The sequence below is a fragment of the Chiloscyllium plagiosum genome, unplaced genomic scaffold (genome assembly GCF_037043375.1).
Source record: "Chiloscyllium plagiosum isolate Xiang-an unplaced genomic scaffold, Cpla_swu_hap1 HiC_scaffold_23, whole genome shotgun sequence".
NCBI classification, from domain to species: Eukaryota; Metazoa; Chordata; class Chondrichthyes; order Orectolobiformes; family Hemiscylliidae; genus Chiloscyllium; species Chiloscyllium plagiosum.
Window position 1 is genome coordinate 5,392,744 of NW_028270161.1, and position 16,854 is coordinate 5,409,597.

The following is a 16,854-nucleotide window of genomic DNA, read 5'->3' on the forward strand; positions in this document are numbered from 1 at the left end:
TTTATACTTTTAAAATAGGAAAAAACTCACTAGATGGACCCTTGTATAAATTTTATAACTGAAAGATTGGATAAGAACAGAATACCTCAGTATTATGTTTGATTATATGATCCATCTTTGCATAGGCTCGATATTAAATCTGCTACACGGAGAGATCAATGCTGAAGTCATGCAGTCCATTTACTCAATAAATGAAAGGGGAACCTTGCAAAGAAATACTCCTCTCATAAAACAAAATGAATCTTCGTTCAAGGTTCTTTCAAGTTATTTGTGTGTGTTTCAAAAAAATTAATGACTGCAGATTGATTTCTACCTTAAAACAGAATAAACATGTATCAATTATTTATCTCTGGGAATTTGTTTAATTTTCCATGTATATACTTAAACACTACAGGTACAGACATACCAAACAGACCATTAAAGGTGATATTTGTTAACAAAACATTCCCATTTCACAAACTGAAAACTTCAAAATGGAAAAGCTGTTCCATTATACTGCAGGATATTGCAAAAGTATTAAATTATCCTTATATTTTTGAAACAGTATCAATTTATCTCAGAGCATGAAGTTACCATTCCCAGCTCGATACTATAGAGCCACAAAGTCAGTACAACACAGGAGGAGGTCATTCTGCTTTTCAAGGAATTGCCCATGCTCTGCGCAGCAATACCTCCATTTCTCCGCTCTATTCCTGTTGCAAGTTTATTTCAGTTTAAGTGCTCATCCAGTTTCCTTTGAATTTATTAATCATCATTACCTACCTGAGGTGATGGAAGCAATGTGTTTGAGAGAAAAACCTTTAAGAAAATTTTTGCAAGAGGGCAATGGATTCATGTTGAATTCAAAAAACAAATAATTTGTGCAGTCACCTTTTCTCTCCCCAAGCAAAGAAACAGTCAATTATCTTTTGATAAAAACAGAGGTCAATGACTCTTAAGTGTGATCAATAATGATCATATTGAGGTTCACAACACTGCTGCTGAATTAAACAACAGAAGCCTTTGCCCATTTGCATCAATAGGAAAGTGGCAAGTGAAAGGAACAAGTGAAAGCATTGATCATTTAACCTATCTTCCAACATCTCTCAAATCAGGAAGGGGTATAGTTTTGAAAGATGACTGTGATATTTGCAAGTAAAAAATATTTTGATGGAAAATAGCGACTTAATTAGTATCAATCATGTGTCTATAACAGCCTGGTCTTAAATATTTATTCTATACAAACAGGACAAAAGCAGGAAACAAAAAAAAAAGTAGTAAACAAGGTCAGTAAAAACATTACAGCTCCATTTGTGCGTATTGAATTGCTGCTATTCAAAAACTGAATCAGGTCAGATCAAGAATTTTAGTCTAACATTAACCTAGTTTTTCTTTCAAATGATATTTGACCTGTTCTCCTCCTTCAGCATGACTTTTCCTTTCAGAATACTATCTTTTATGTTTTACGGAGTCCTTTTGAACATTCCTGCTTCTGGATAGGACACAGCATTGAAGAATCTGCAGGTAAACATTCTTAGTGGAAAGGGGAAGGTAGCTATTTACCCATTTCACTAAGAGCACAGTGGTATATCTCCCAGTACATAAAATAATTAATCAAAGTCTTACCAATTCATCCAAACACATCCAGCACACCAATAAAATATCTCATTTATCTTGAGGTCATTTAGGTCCAAGTCTTGTAGACCTTATATCAACTTGCAGTTATATTCCATCTTTAACAAGGTAAAGTATTCAAAAACACATCAGAAGATTATCAAAGTTGACATCATAAGACACTTCGGTTTTAAACGTGTCTTAAAAGGAGATAGTAAGGGAACTCCACATGTCAGGGCTCAAGCAGCTGAAGGCACAGCCACTAATGGTTAAGCAACTAAGAACTGCGGGTGTCCAAGAAATCAACATTGAAAGAGTAGATGAGGCTGGAAGTAGTCAGAGGTACATAGGTGTAGCCAGTGAGGAATTCTAATTCAACAATGAGGAATTTAAAAATTGAAAATTCTAGATTGGCAGCCAATGCAAGTCACTTGAACCAATACATTTTTAAAAATTCATTCACAGGATGGGGGCATTGCTGACTTGGCCAGTATTTATTGCCCTTCTGTATTTATTGAACTTGAGGTGGTGAACTGCCTTCAAGAGTAGGGTTCAGGTTCACTGAGATAAGTATTCTTTTGGGTTCTAAGATTTTGACCCAGTGACACTGAAGAGTAGTAATATTTCTAAACCAGGATGGAGAAAAGCTTCAACCAAACTTGCAGGTGGTAGCAATCCCATGTGTTTGTTACCCTTGTTCTTCTAGGAAAAAATGGTCATGGGTTTGGAAGGTGTCGTGCATAGACCTTTGCTCAATTCCTGCAGGGCATCTTGTGAATGTTATACACTTCCGTGACTGAGCGTCAGTAGTGGAAAGAATAAACCTTTTGTACAGCTAGAGCCAAGCAAGCTGGCTTTATCCTGAACAAACAAGTTTCTTCGATTTCCTCAATCCATCTGCTGCTGCAACCCAACATGATTACAATGGTCGCCCAGCTGCTCCCAACTTCCACACATTCCAAACTTCTACCTACATTTCAACTCATTTCAAATTTATTCAACACTCCAATCGACCTTCACTAATTCCCCCTTTAATGATGTTGATTTTAAATCCTCATCTGATTTTTACATGTTTCCATGCGCTCGCCTCTTCTGCATCTACATTGCCTCTTCCAGCCTAATAATCTGCCACCATTGAAGAATCATGTTGTAGTCAAAACTAATTTTTCTATCCACATACAGCCAGATCTGAATTTCCCTAGCACTGCTTTTCCTGAAGGGCTTATGCCCGAAACGTCGATTCTCCTGTTGCCTGGATGCTGCCTGACCTGCTGCGCTTTTCCAGCAACACATTTCCAGCTCTGCTTTTCAATCTGCCATGTATTTATTCCTCCAGTGCTAGTTTTTCATACACCTGCAATTTTAAAAATCTCCATTAGTAATTCCATCTTCAGTAGTGTCAGTCTGAAGCTACATTCCCTCTTGAAACCATCATCTCTTCGATGTTCCTAAAATCCTATCGCTGATCAAACTACTGATCATCTGTCACAATTTTACTTCAATAGAGTTTTGTTTTAGTAGAATAAAATCTCAAATAAGAACAGTCCTGGAGAAACTCTGATTTAAAGAGAGCAATACTGTCAATGTTTTGAGTCATATATTCCAGTCACACAATCAAAACGTGTAACTTCTCTCTCCACACATGCTACCAGACCCGTTGAGTTTCTCCAGCATGCTGTTCATTTTTCAGATTTCCCGTATCCATAGCATTTTGCTTTTAGTGTCAAAAAATGTATCTTACTGATACAACTCAGGAAACACCATAGAATGTTTTACAACATTAAATGCACCAAGTAAAAAGCAATTGTCTTTAATGCAAAAAAACACTTCAACACAAGGTTATATGTAGACAAAAATATTTTCATACATATTTGACTTCATTGGACAAATACATCGTTTGAAATTAGTTGAATTAAACCAAACTAAAAATGTATTTAATTGTTTCTACGTTATACATGTCATACAATAATCAGTACTAATTAAACCACAAAGGGAAATACAAACATTATTTGCCCTTGAACAAGGCAGGTGCATGTGCATTTGGGGAATTTCTCTATAGTATATAACAAGGGTTGACACACTTCAGTTAAGAATAATGAAGTGGAACACAAAACTCAACAGTTTAATCTACTAATAATGGGCCTATTGCCGCCTTTTTGCGTGCTGGGGGTTTGAGGTTGTGGAAGCTTTTAATCTTTTCTCTTGAAAAAAAAGTCGTGTGCCGACAAGAAATCATTTCCTCCGCAGATACGGAGGGACGTTCCCTTTAAAAGTGCAGGCACCGTCTCTCGCGGAGTTGCTCGAAAGAAAGGTCGCATCTAACAGCCACACGGGACAAAAAGCACATCGGATATGGTTTTAGATTGAAAATGAGAGAGAGTGCAAGGCTACCATTCGCCACAGACCACCATTTACCTGAGTATAAGAAAAAGAGAATCGCTTTCAACTGAACTCCGCCAATCCCTTTAATTTTTTTTCGCCGTGACTTCTTAAAGGGGACGGCAATAAAGGCGCCATTTGGCCCACTTCGGGATAAGCGTCGTCGTGCCCTCCGAAAATAAAATGAGACCCTTGCACACCACACGCTTCATTGGCAACAATTCCTTGCAAAAAGATAGAAACGTAAGAGTGGAAAAAGAGAATTGTTTCGGGTGGGCACAACTCGCAGCAGCAAAACCTACGCTCCTCTCTAGTCGGCGTCCCGGCGCCGAATGAGTTTGTTCTCTGAAAGGCGTGCGGACTAACAGGCGCGTGATTGGGGGGAGGGGGCAAGACGTGCGAGCTCGCGCCGTCCACCAAGGCATCCTCGTTCGCCTACCTCGCGCGCGCGAGCATGGAGATGCCGGCCACCGTCAACCACGTCTGCGCAATAACTCCCAACCCTCAGTGGACGGCTCCTGTTTTTTTTTCACTGCTACGCTTGCGCATTCCCCTCGCTGTCGGGGAGTAAGAGGGATAGCGCCTGCGCATAGGCTCTACGGCGTTTACCTTCTCGGCGAAACGGCCGGCCGCCGGCTCTGCACGCATGCGCACAGTCTCCGTCGGGCGGGCGGCGGCGGAAAATGGCACTCCGCGGATTCGCAAAGGACCAGTTTAGGTGTTGGGAGGCGACCGGCGCTCTGCGCGTGCGCTTCGGTTCCCGTTTCCCCTCACTCGGCGGAGCGCGCGTTTGGTGCACGCGATCCTCCCCGCGCGTGGGATTGTGGGTGCTCGGGTTGCCCGCCGAGGCGCGCGCGTGGATCGAAGGTAAGGCACCGACTGGAACCATCGAGGGTTAAAAAATTTAAACCGCGACCGTTAACCAAAAGGGGAAAAAAAAATTTCCTCAGAGCGGCCGGCAAAATATAAAAGAAGCAGCATTTTAACCCTGTAAGAGCCACGGGAGGCTGTTGTTAACCATCTCCATGTCTCTCTCAGCACACAGGTTCGGCGGAGAGCAGGAGGAGGAGGGCGACAGAAGAGACATCTTTTTTAAAGCGTTGAGAGTGAATATATAAAACACACACACACACACGTGTACATTTCCTTTTTTTTTAGAAGATTTTTTTAAACCTCTCTATGCACACCAAACACCTATGAGTTATCGATCATGTCGGTGAGGGAGACGTTCAACCCGGAGAACTATGAGTTGGATAAAAATTTCCGCCTGACCCGCTTTGCCGAGCTGAAGGGGACGGGGTGTAAAGTGCCGCAGGATGTCCTGCTCAAACTGCTGGAGGCCCTGCAGGAGAATCACTACCAGGAGGACGAGCAGTTCCTGGGGGCGGTCATGCCCCGTTTGGGTGAGCCTGCCTGCAACCTCTTCGGGGATAGCAAGCTTAAAAACCATAGCCTGCGTTGCAACTCGTATTATTTCTATTGCACATTGCACATTCTTTCATCTGCTATCACTACCACCTCGGTTCTGGGCATGCAAAAACAAAAAGTGGGAGTGAAAAGTAAACTTCGGCCGCCCCCGTTTCCCTCTTTCTTTAATGATCACTTCAGCCCCGGTTTTGTGATAAGTGAACTCCAGCTGCTCCCCTCTCCGTGTTTTAACTTCGTTCAACTTTGACTCTGAAAACAAAATCTGGGAATAAAAAATTAACTCGTAACTGTGCCCCCTTCCTCATTTTAATTTATCCCAATTCTGGCTTTATAAAAAAGGGGAGTGGAGTGAATTCGTAACTTCTCCCCTTTTCCCTTGTTTTAACTATCATCCGACTTTGCTTTTGCAAATTGAAAAGTGAACTCTAACTGCCCCCTTTACCTTTCTTTAACTATCACCAGCTCTAGCTATTGCAAAAAAAGGTGAAAAGTTAACTGAACTGCTCCTCCCCCCCACCTCTGTTGTTTAAATTTTTCTTTTTACATTTTTCTTTTAAGTTCCAATGTTTTTGCCCTCATTCACCCGTTCTTGTAGTTTTCAGATCTTGCACATTTTCAATTAGGTGAGGGCTTTTTAAAAATGGTGATAAAGCCTGGTTTCTCTATTCAACGTGCTTTTTAAGAAGTGGTACACTAGTGAAATTTGTTAACCCTTCAAAACCCTTGTAGCAAATAAGTGCAATGTATATGTTTTGAATAATCCATTCTATGGTACAGTCAATGTTTGAAGTTTGAATTTGTTTTGACAAAGTGATTAAGTGAGACATTTGTTAATCCTTTACATATTTGGCAAGTGAAAGTAGCGTGTGATATTAGACATTTCTGTATCACCATTTAATTGTTTAACTGCATATTTACATAGAGAATGAGAGTGTTTACATTGAGAAACAAAGATCTAGAGAGACTTTTAACTTGAACTTTGTTAAAATATCATGAGGTGCAGAAAATAATCAAAAATGTGAGTGGAATGTAGAGGACTTGAATACTGGAGATTAAGAGAAAAATGTTTTTATATTGTGTTTTCATGTCCACAGTCTCCAAGTGCTTTGCAATCAGTGAAGTATGTTTGAAGTGTAGTTAATGTTGTAATGTAGAAAATAGAGCTACTGCCCCCCCAAACATTATATGGTAATGACCGCTTGATCTGGTTTTGTAATGTTGAGTGAGGTATAAACATTGCCCAGGGAACCAGGGAGAACTCCCTTGCTTTTTATGCTGTGCAAAATTTTGGTTTATCTACACCTGAAGTACAGTGTTCTATTCTGGGCAATACTACTTAAGAAGGATATGTTGTCCTTGAAGGGAGATTTACCAGAATGACACCTGGATTTGGACAGGTTAAGACAAAAATACAAAAAAGAGCTTTTATTCCCTGAAATTTGGAAAGTTGAACAGTGATTTAATCTGGGTTTTCAGAATATTAAGGGAATTGATAGCTGGGTAGAAGGTACTTCCACAGATTGAGCAATCCTAAATTATGACTATAAATTTCAGTTGGACCTTTTGAGGATTGAGGTTTAGAGGCACTTCCATATGCAAAGATAGTTGGACATGTGAAACATTCTACTGCAGGCAACAGTTGTTGCAAAATCACTTATTTAAGTTGTTAATCGAAGGGATATGGGCAAATAGTGTGCACAGAGTTAGATCACACAAGCCATGGTCTCATTGAATCCTGGAACATGTTCAAGGAATGAAATGACTTCTTCCTGTTCCGAGAGCAATGATGTCCCTTCACAAAGTTACTTTGCTGGTTGGTACAATTTTAAAATACTGCACATGCTGCAAATTTGAAATAAAGTTTAAAAATACTTAGTATCTGCAGTGAGAGAAGCAAAATTAACATTTCCAGGTTGAAATTCTGAAGTACTTTGTGAACCTGAAACTTTCAATCAGTATTTCCCCACAGATGCCAAACCTGTTGAATGCTTTGAGCATTTTCATTGCTTTGCTAATTGGCTTGATTAAGATTTTGGTATTGGGGAAACTAAATATTCTTGTTCTGTGATTGAAGTAAATAGCACCAAATGCTCCTGTTTCTTACTCAGTATTGATGTTGAAGAAGCATCAAATACCTGTTGAAATATAACTTCAAGACGTAATCTGTTTGCCATTACCTTTTGTCTGATTCCTTTTTGCTGTTAGACCCTTTTGTATTTTGAGTTTTACTTATTTTGTTTTTAATTGGTAAGATTAATGTGTTTTATGAATTTCCACACACCTGTTGTAAGCCTTTGAAGCTCGATCATTGAAACCTGACCTAAACAGGTCATATGGCACCAAGTTGCCGAGCTTTTCTTTCTTTCAGATAAGTGCAAATTGGCTGATGTGGGTATTTACAATGCTGTAATTAGAAAAAGCTCCCCTGGATCGGCATGGTGCGGCACATGACAAGTCTATCATTGTCTTAGTCAGTTATCTCACATTTTCATTCTCCATCATATAGCAATGCCACTTTGGCCTTATTAACCAACTTAAAAATGATTATCATCCCTTTTTTAAAAAAATTATAATCCACCTATTTCACTTGTCAGACTCTCCAAATGTCCAAGTTGTACCTTTTCATTTTTATCTGGACTTTTCCAAGCTTCCTTCTCATCACAATCCTAACTAATTTGTCTACTGGCAACCTGGGAGGCCTGCCTTCCTTGCTGGACACTACAACAAGAACAAAAACAGAAATTACTGGAGAATACTGATGAAGAGTCGCCAGACTAATTCTGCTTTCTTCTGCTGCCAGGTCTGCAGAGTTTCTCCAGCAATTCCTGTTTTTGTTTTCAGTCTCCAACATTTTGTGGTTCTTTGTTTCATTTCACTGCAACAAGAACTTTGTTCTGCTGACGTTATTTGTCTAATATTCTTCCCAAAAGATTCTATTCCTTTAAACAGCCATTGTCATTTGTGGATGTAGCTGTTGTGCCACCATCACTGAAACTTTGCTGATATTGCCATTGTCCACACACACACACACACACACACACACACACACACACAAAAAACCTTGGGCAGTTTTCATCAGGGCACTCAACCACTATGGTTTCAGATTGCGCTCCTATCCTTGATGCTGCCACAAAATGTGAAAAGTATTTTGCACCACAATTTTGCATCCAAGGTAATGTTAAAGGTCTTAAGAAATGATTGGAAATATAACAAGTTAGTGCATAGGCTGTGATCAGTCCATTTTTAGGAAAGGTTCTGTTGAGTTAGAAATGTTGCAACCGTAATGAGAGTGTTTGTTTGATTTAATTTATTGTTGTACATGAACCAAGATTCAGTGAAAAGTGTTGTTTAGCAAAAGAAGTATAGAATAGCAGCAGAAGTGTCCACCTGCTTTGTGGATTGTCAATAAATGAACTGGCAAAAGCTGCAGAAAGTGCCAAAGGCAATCTTGAATTGATTGAAGTTGAAAAATAATTATCTCTTTAAGGCTGGTACAAACAGGGAAGTGTTGGTGAAATTGAATCTCGTATAATTGAGAGTGGAGTGGGAGAAAGCAGTTGATGAACACCGTCTTTGCAAAGCCATGATTTTAAAGAACAAGATTAGTACAGAAAAGTGCAGAAGTAGGATGTCCCTTCTTGGAATTTGTACTTGGCTTGGCCCTAGTGGCTTTTAGAGTAGAAAATCTCCAGATACCAACGAGAAGAATGAATGAAGTGATGCAAGTTTACAGAATGGAAGTTAATGCAAATTAAGAAACTTGGAGGAAATGACATACATAGGAACAGAGGTAGGCTATTCAGCCCCTCAAGCATGTTCTGCCATTCAGTGAGATTATGGCCGATCTGCCTATATCCTAAACCCCTTATACTTGCGCTTTTAAAAGAAAATATCTATTTCACGTTTTAAATTAACAAATGAACCAACATCCACACTCGTTTGCAGAAGTGTTATAAGCGGAGAAAGTGATGTCTGCAGATGCTGGAGATGAGAGATGGAAATGTGTTGCTGGAAAAGCCCAGCAGGTCAGGCAGCATCTAGGGAACAGGAGAATCGACGTTTCGGGCATTAGCCCTTCTTCAGTGTTATAAGCCTCTACCACCTTTTAATTGTAGAAGTGGTTCCTAACATGTCTTCTGAACGGTCTGGCCCTAAACATTCCCAGACTATGGCCCCGAGATCTAGAACCCTGAACCCTGAAAAAGTTCATCTTTATCTACCCTGTCTTTTTCAGCTAATATTTGAATACTTCAATCAGACCACTCTTTAACCTTCTAAATTCTAGGGAAAACCGGCCTTAATCCCAGAGGTCCAGGAATCGGTCCTATATCGGTCACAATAATTGGTGAACATCTGGAATAGATTTCATAATCTAAGGATTTGAGAAGCAGCTTGTCATGACGGTTACTGCCATAAGTAAATCAGCAATAGAGTAGCAGTGACAAAGAATGTGTTCTTCATACATAAAGAATGGCTCAGCATAGGAATACATAGAGATCCAAAGACAAGGATACTCAAGCTTGGCATTGATGTATTTTATGGACCTGAAACATGGATCTTGGCTGTGAAATCTGCTTCTGGAGAAGGATGGAGTTGGTCAGTGGAGAGAACTTGAGCAAGGAAGTGGTTCTGAAGATGGTGAAACATAGACATATGAATTAGGAGCAAAATGGGCCAGTTAGTCCCTTGAACCTGCCCTGTAATTCAATATGATTGTCGCTGATCTGATTGCAAACTTAAATCTGCATTTTTTTAATTCCTGTAAACAACCTGATGAAATTCTAAGATTTCCTGTTTTTAGTAAATAGTTAAAGTACTGTAGCAGTTACAGTGCCTTATGTAATTGGAGTGGTGGACTTGTTAAACATTAATATGGAGCTCTTTGGTATTTAATCTCAATTATAAATGTAGAGTTATGGTAGTTGAGGTAAAACGGAAAAATATTAGTTAAGGGCAAATTGGTAAGTTTGTGTACTCTTGTTTAAATAACTGTAATACAACTGTTTCATTCTATACAAATAATTCAGAAGACTGGATTTTTTTGCGATCCTCCTTGGATCCATTACTTTTGTATCTTGCCTATTGTAACTTTAGTTTTTAGTTTTTCTCTTCCCTCATTAATTTTTCTTTGTTCTCCTGGTCTTTGAGATACTATGTATTTGAAATTAAAATTTTAAAGAAGCAAAATGAATTATTAAAAAGCAAGCAACATATTTCAATATAAGATTGCAAATTTATACTAAACCTTGAGAGTGAGTGTGTATTTGCTTTTAAGCTCCACTTACAGAATCCCAGAGTTGTTAAATTAGAGGTGGAGAATATTTGGCCCATTATATCGGTGCCAGCTCTTCAAATAAGCAGTGCACTTAGTTCTGTTCTCCCTGTAACCCTGCACATTGTGACTTTCAGTTAAGTGAAATTCCCTTTTGAATGCTTCACTTGAACCTGCTTCCACTGCATACTCGGGCAGTGCATTACTGACGTTAACCACTCTGTGCATGAAAGAATTTCTTTAAATGTTTCATTTGCTTCTTTTGCCAAATTACTTAAAATCTGTGCATTATTGTTCTTTAGACTTTTCATGAGTGAGAACAGTTTCTCCATATCTATTCTGTTCAGGCTGCTCAGAATTTTGAGTCCCCAAATCAGATTTCCTGTCAGCCGCCTTTCCTTGCCTGCATGTTGCCTTACAGATGGAGTAATAAAATCTTATAAATTCAAACTCCACTCTTTTGAGTAGCAATCTCACAAATTAGCCCAAGTTGTTGTTTATCTTTTTAACACCTGCAAGTAACTTTAATTCTTGTATTATCACTGATTTTATGTAGTCACACTATATCATATTCACTCTGTTACATATGGAATGTATTTCACTTGCCATTCCTTGGTATTCTCAAATAAATTACCCAAACTTTGAATTCTCAAATAAATTACCATCCGCTTAACAGAATTGGTTGAATATTATACATTGACCCATCATGGTGAAGTTCCGATATCATAGTGTTGGATTCATTTTGTTATGTTGGTGGAATGAATGAAGACTTGAGGTTAGGCAGGGCGACAATGCATGATGTTGCAAAACTCTGGAAGAAAAGTTGACCTTTCTGAAAGAGCATAGTTTGTTTACAATCACTGTTTTCTCTTTCATTTTCTTAACTGTTTACCAATGGGTTTCTTCCATCCTTTTTAGATTTTTAATTCTGTTGCCCTGTATTGACCAACCTCTTCCTCTCTTCATTTGCAAGTTCTCAATTCATGCTTTATTTTCAAATTGATTCCTTTTATAGTTTTATTTCTTATGTCCTAAGTACAGTATTGCATAACCGTTCTCCCAGTAATACAAGTATCCTTCATTCATATATCCATTCATTAAAAAAAGGAATAGGTTGATGCAAAGTGCGTGACTAAAGTTACATTTGATTTGATTTTTGAAATTGCATTTCTTTTGTACAATTTCATGTAAATGTCATGCAGGGAGGACAAGCAGTAAACTTGAGATTACTGAAGTCTGGTGAACAACCATACTTTTGCATTTGCAGGAATGCAAAATGTGTTTCAGTTTAACATGTCCAAAAAATAGTTTTTTTTAACTGTGGCATTCCTTCAGTGCCTCTTGGATAGAACTTGATCTACAGCCTAACTACTGTAGAACAATCAAAATTAAGGTTGTGTTTGTTTTACAGGTCTAATGTTGTTAGTAGGTTGGTGAAACTGAATTCAAAAATATTTGTTAACTTGTGAAATGATGCTAGAAAATGGTCATGAAACCTGCTGGATTATTTTTAGAGATGGTAACTTTCTGGCCCACACAAGTTACATTCTAGGCATGGTTACTGTTATGATCAGCATACCCAGGGCTGAACGATAAATACTACTTTGGCAATATTGTCCACATTCCAAAAACACACAAAATATAATTTAAAACAAAATACAAACCTGAAATTCAAGGCTGACTGCTCTGGGAAAGAACCATGGTATTCTTCAGGAATTTTTGAGATCATATCTCTGGGATTCGACTAAAATAGTAGTTATAAAGGAAAACTGTATTGCATCATTGGTATCGTTGTTGTGTAAGTGATTGCAAATTTAAATTCTTCGATGCGTTAGTTCAAGAAAATTGGGTCTGTCCATCTAGCTAATTGGTGTTCTCTAGCTGTCAAAATTCAGGTAGGATCTTAAAGCTCCTCTTTCTATGTCTGAAACGTACTACAAGTTGTGTGCTCCAATTGAAGTCCTTCCTGACTACTAGCTCAATCAAATAAAGCTATTCAGCAGTGTTTTGAGTAGTTACTACTATTAATTCGCAATTATGGTTCAGTCAGTCTTAATTGTTCATGAAAATGAATAGGCAATAGATGATCAAAACTTCTTGCAAAATGCATGACTGAAGTTACGTTTGATTTTGTTTTTGGAAATTTTTTTTGTAGAATTTCATGTAAATGTCTGTAGTGAAAGACCAGCAGTAAACATGAGATTGCTGACAAGCCTGATGAAAACCATGCTCTTTAAGCCATAGTCAATTTGTGCTATGTGCCAAATGTTGATTACAGTGATAGTTGCTCAGATTGCAGAACTAAACATTTTGCAACAGAATAAGTATAAGTATTGCTGTTTTTAGTACAAATGAGTATTACCCAAGAATTCCTTCATTCATAAATACGTAGAAAATAGAAGCAGGAGCCGACCATTCAGCCCTTCATGCCTGTTTCACTATTCAGTATGTTCATGGCTGATCATTCAAGTGCCATTTTCCTACTTTCGCCCCATCCTCTTTGATCCTTATAGCCATAAGAACTCTTATCTCCTTGTAAATGTTCAATATTTTGGCCTCAAGTGCTTTCTGTGGCAGAGAATTCCATAGGCTCACCAGATCTCAGTCCTAAATGACGTCCTTGTACCCTTTGATACCTGGTTGTGGACTCCCTAGTCATCAGGAACTTCTTTCCTGCATATAGTCCTATTCAATTCAGTCTTTCTTCATATTGTCAGTCCTGGGATCGGTCAATTAGAGTCCATTCAGATGGAGTCTTCTCCAGAAGGTGGTGATTTTATATTTTTGTTGAAACTAAAAGTCCTAAAATATATTCTTTAAATTTGTCAGAGTTAACTTTCTTTTAACGTTTTTTGTTATCAATAACTTTGAAATATGTTTCAAAGTCATAAATTCTCTCCAAATCAAGAAAAACTCGTGGAATAGTTTTTGCTTTTGGTTCTGGCACCTGTAATCCCCACGTCTGTATGTATTTGAACTAAGCACAGTTGATCCTTTAAGGTGAATATATCTTGAAATATTTAGTCTGACTTTCCTTTTTGACAATAGGACACAAAGCACTAAAGAAAAACTAAGTGACCATTATAAATATTAAAATTTGTGTGCAGATAATCTAATTACAATTTCTTCCTTTTCATGCTTTTTTTTTCTCTTTTTATGAGCCACTTTTGTGCCTGTTTTTTCATGCCTGTTTCTCTCACACTTTCTCCAATCTTGCATAAGGAATCAGAAATGTACAAGGTTCTGGAGCTGCCACTTCAAATGGGAGTATAACCTTCACATAAGTAGATGCTTTCAGAAGTTGGTTGGGGGGGGAAACATACAGAGGAAGGAAAATGTTTAGTAGCAATCATTTAAAGCCACTCCATCCATCTATGTAGTGATGTGTGAAGTAAAATGTCAGCATGTATAGAGAAAATGGAAGTTAATTTATGGTTTTTCATTTTGTGGCTTGGAAATGTTTGCTTACACTCTCAGCCACAAAATAAATTATAAGATGGAACCAAACACATGTCAATAAATGGGTGGAAAGCCGTTTTTTTCCAAAATTGAACATTATTCATTTGGCTGTAGGATACCACTTGTATTTGGAATGTGTTGCCATTGACACTGTCCTCCTGAGAGCTGCATAACATTTTTATTTAGTTTTTTAAAAAAATTATGTTGGTCAATTGGAAAGATTTTTCTCTACTTTTTGTTTCTATGGATCAGCTGTATTGAAAATTTAGTTCTGAATTTTAAGTAAGGATATAGATTTAGTTTTCTAATAGGAAGACACTTTGAAAGTGTTAAGTGCAATATTTGTGATTGGCAATCTATAATTTAATAAATTATGCTCTGAAGAGGCCAAATAATGCGGTAAATTCAGGACATTCAGTTAATTGAATCTACTTCAATACTGTGAAGACAACTGGCTAGGAGGCATCGAGTACCATTCTACATGGGAGATAAAAACGTTCTTTAGTTCAGTCAACAATAGATTAGCTTTTCCAACAATTTCTGTCTTTGTAATAATAGTTGTGCTAGATTAGCACTTTCATGTCTATTTGTGAACTGGATTTGAGTGAAAGAAAATAGAAGTGTTGGAAATACTCAGGTCAGGCAGCATATTTGAAGAGGCAAACAGAGTTAACAGGTCCATGAGCTTTCATTAGAATGGACTTGAAAAATTAATTCTGCTTTTCTCTCCACAGTTGCTACTTGACTGCAGAGCAATTCCAGCATTTTTATTTTACTCATTCACGGAACATGGGTCTTGCAGGATGGTGAATGACTTGTAGGTGGTGTTCCCGTTTGTCTGCGAACCTTGACCTTCTAGATCGAAGTGGTCACTGATTTGGAAGGTGCTGTCTAAGGAGTTTTAGTGACTTTGCACAGTGCATCATGCAATTTGTACGAACTGCTATACTGAGCATCCATGGTTAAGTTGATTAAATGTTTGTGGATGTGGTGCTGCGAGCAGGCTGTGTTAGACACCTTTGTAACAACCACTGCTTTCATTGGATACCAAGTCAGAATCTTGCACAATTCCTGTTATGATTGGAGAGACCTGAATTTGTTCTTGCAATAATGGCTTTCTGTGATGCGTTGCAGATGTGAGAAGATGCAAACCTTGGCTACCACATCAGTGGAAGATATTGTAGAGCAATAAAGAATTTTTTTTTACTCTTATCAGTGGTTTAGTACTGAACAATAGTCATTTATAGTTAGTAACAGTAACTTGCTTGCACACCACAAATTCCATTTTTTCCTGTGTGCACTGTCACGGGTTGAACCAGACTGTTTGCACCCTTAGTGTCCTGTTTTGTTTTGTGATTGGCAATCAGAAGCTTATCTTCATCTATCAATTTCTAAACTTTGTGTACATGCCTTTTTGCTTCTGGAATTGATTAATCCAGTGCATTTGATAAATATAAGCAAATCGAAAACTGTTCTGTGCATCTCTGTATTTGCGCAAAGTCTTGTTCACCCATGACTGTTCTGGTTGCTGACTTACACTCGTTCGCTTTCTAGGAACATCTAGATTTTTTGAAACTTTAACATTATCATCTTTTGTCTTTAAATCTCACGTGGCTTTGTCCCACCGTATCTCTCTAACTTTGTCCAGCCTTGCAACCATCCCATTACCACAACCTTGGACCACCTCTAATTCTGATCTGTTAATTGATCTACCCTTGATGCTCTGCATTTCTACCTTTCTTCTTTCAATTTATCCCTTAAAATCCATCTGTTTAATGAAACGTTTGGTCACCTGGTCTCAAATAAGACCATAAGATGTAGGAACAGAAGTAGGCCTTTGAATCAAACAAGAATGCTCCACCAATCAGTGAGATCATGATCTGATAATCCTCAGCTCCACTGTCCTGAATTTTCCCTTTAACCTTTGATAGCCTTGCTGATTAAAAATCTGTCTGTCTCAGCTCAACAACCCAGTCTCAACAGCCTGCTGTGGTAAAGAATTCCACAGATTCACGAGTCTGAGAGAACAATTTTTTTCTCATCTCTGTCTGAAATGAAAGATCCTTATTCTGAGATAATGCCTTCTGGTCCTTGTCTCTCACATAGTGAAACATCCTTTCTGCAGCTTAGTTATCTGTGAAGCTCAGCACAAGCTGGAAGAACAACACCTCATTTTCCATTTATGGACCCCTGAACAATATTGAGGTCAGTAAGTTTAGGGCCTGAACTCTCCCATGGCCTAGCCCCCAACCCCACACACCAGGACTTATTATCGCATAATCTACCATTACACGCTACCTATGGTTAGCCATTAACTGTTTCCATTAATAGCTATTCACTCTCCTAGACAAATTGTTATCCACACCTTTGTCCAACTGTTCTTTTTCTTTGGGCTATATCCCACCTATCAATTACTCCCCCACCCCACCCCTCGCTCATATATAATCTCAGACACCATGCATTCTCAATTTATTAAGTTGCCTAATGTGTGGCCCCTTTTTTTTTGTTTTCTTCCCTTTTATAAATAAAGATGTTCAATTGTCAATTTTCCAATTCAGTGACTTTGCAGAATCTAGGATTCTTGGAAGATTACTGCTAGTGCAGCCAGTATCTTTGTAGATACTTCCTTCAGTATTCTAGAATACGTCCTCTCGGGTCCAAGGGACTTGCCAGTCTTTAGCTTCATTTGTTTTTTTTCCACATTTATTTCCTAGTGATAGTTA

At 38.3% G+C, this 16,854-nt stretch overlaps 1 protein-coding gene across 2 annotated transcripts in view; it reads left to right on the forward strand.

Moving 5' to 3' along the window:
* Positions 1–4,703: 4,703 nt before the first annotated feature.
* Positions 4,704–16,854, forward strand: part of sephs1 (selenophosphate synthetase 1) — a 59,490-nt gene continuing 47,339 nt past the window's right edge. For both annotated transcript variants that reach the window (XM_087999338.1, XM_043714177.2), the window contains exons 1-2: positions 4,704–4,839; positions 5,011–5,375. In XM_087999338.1, coding sequence (XP_087855464.1) covers positions 5,183–5,375 — 193 coding nt within the window. In that variant the 5' untranslated portion in view covers positions 4,704–4,839; positions 5,011–5,182. The remainder of the gene's footprint in view (positions 4,840–5,010; positions 5,376–16,854) is intronic.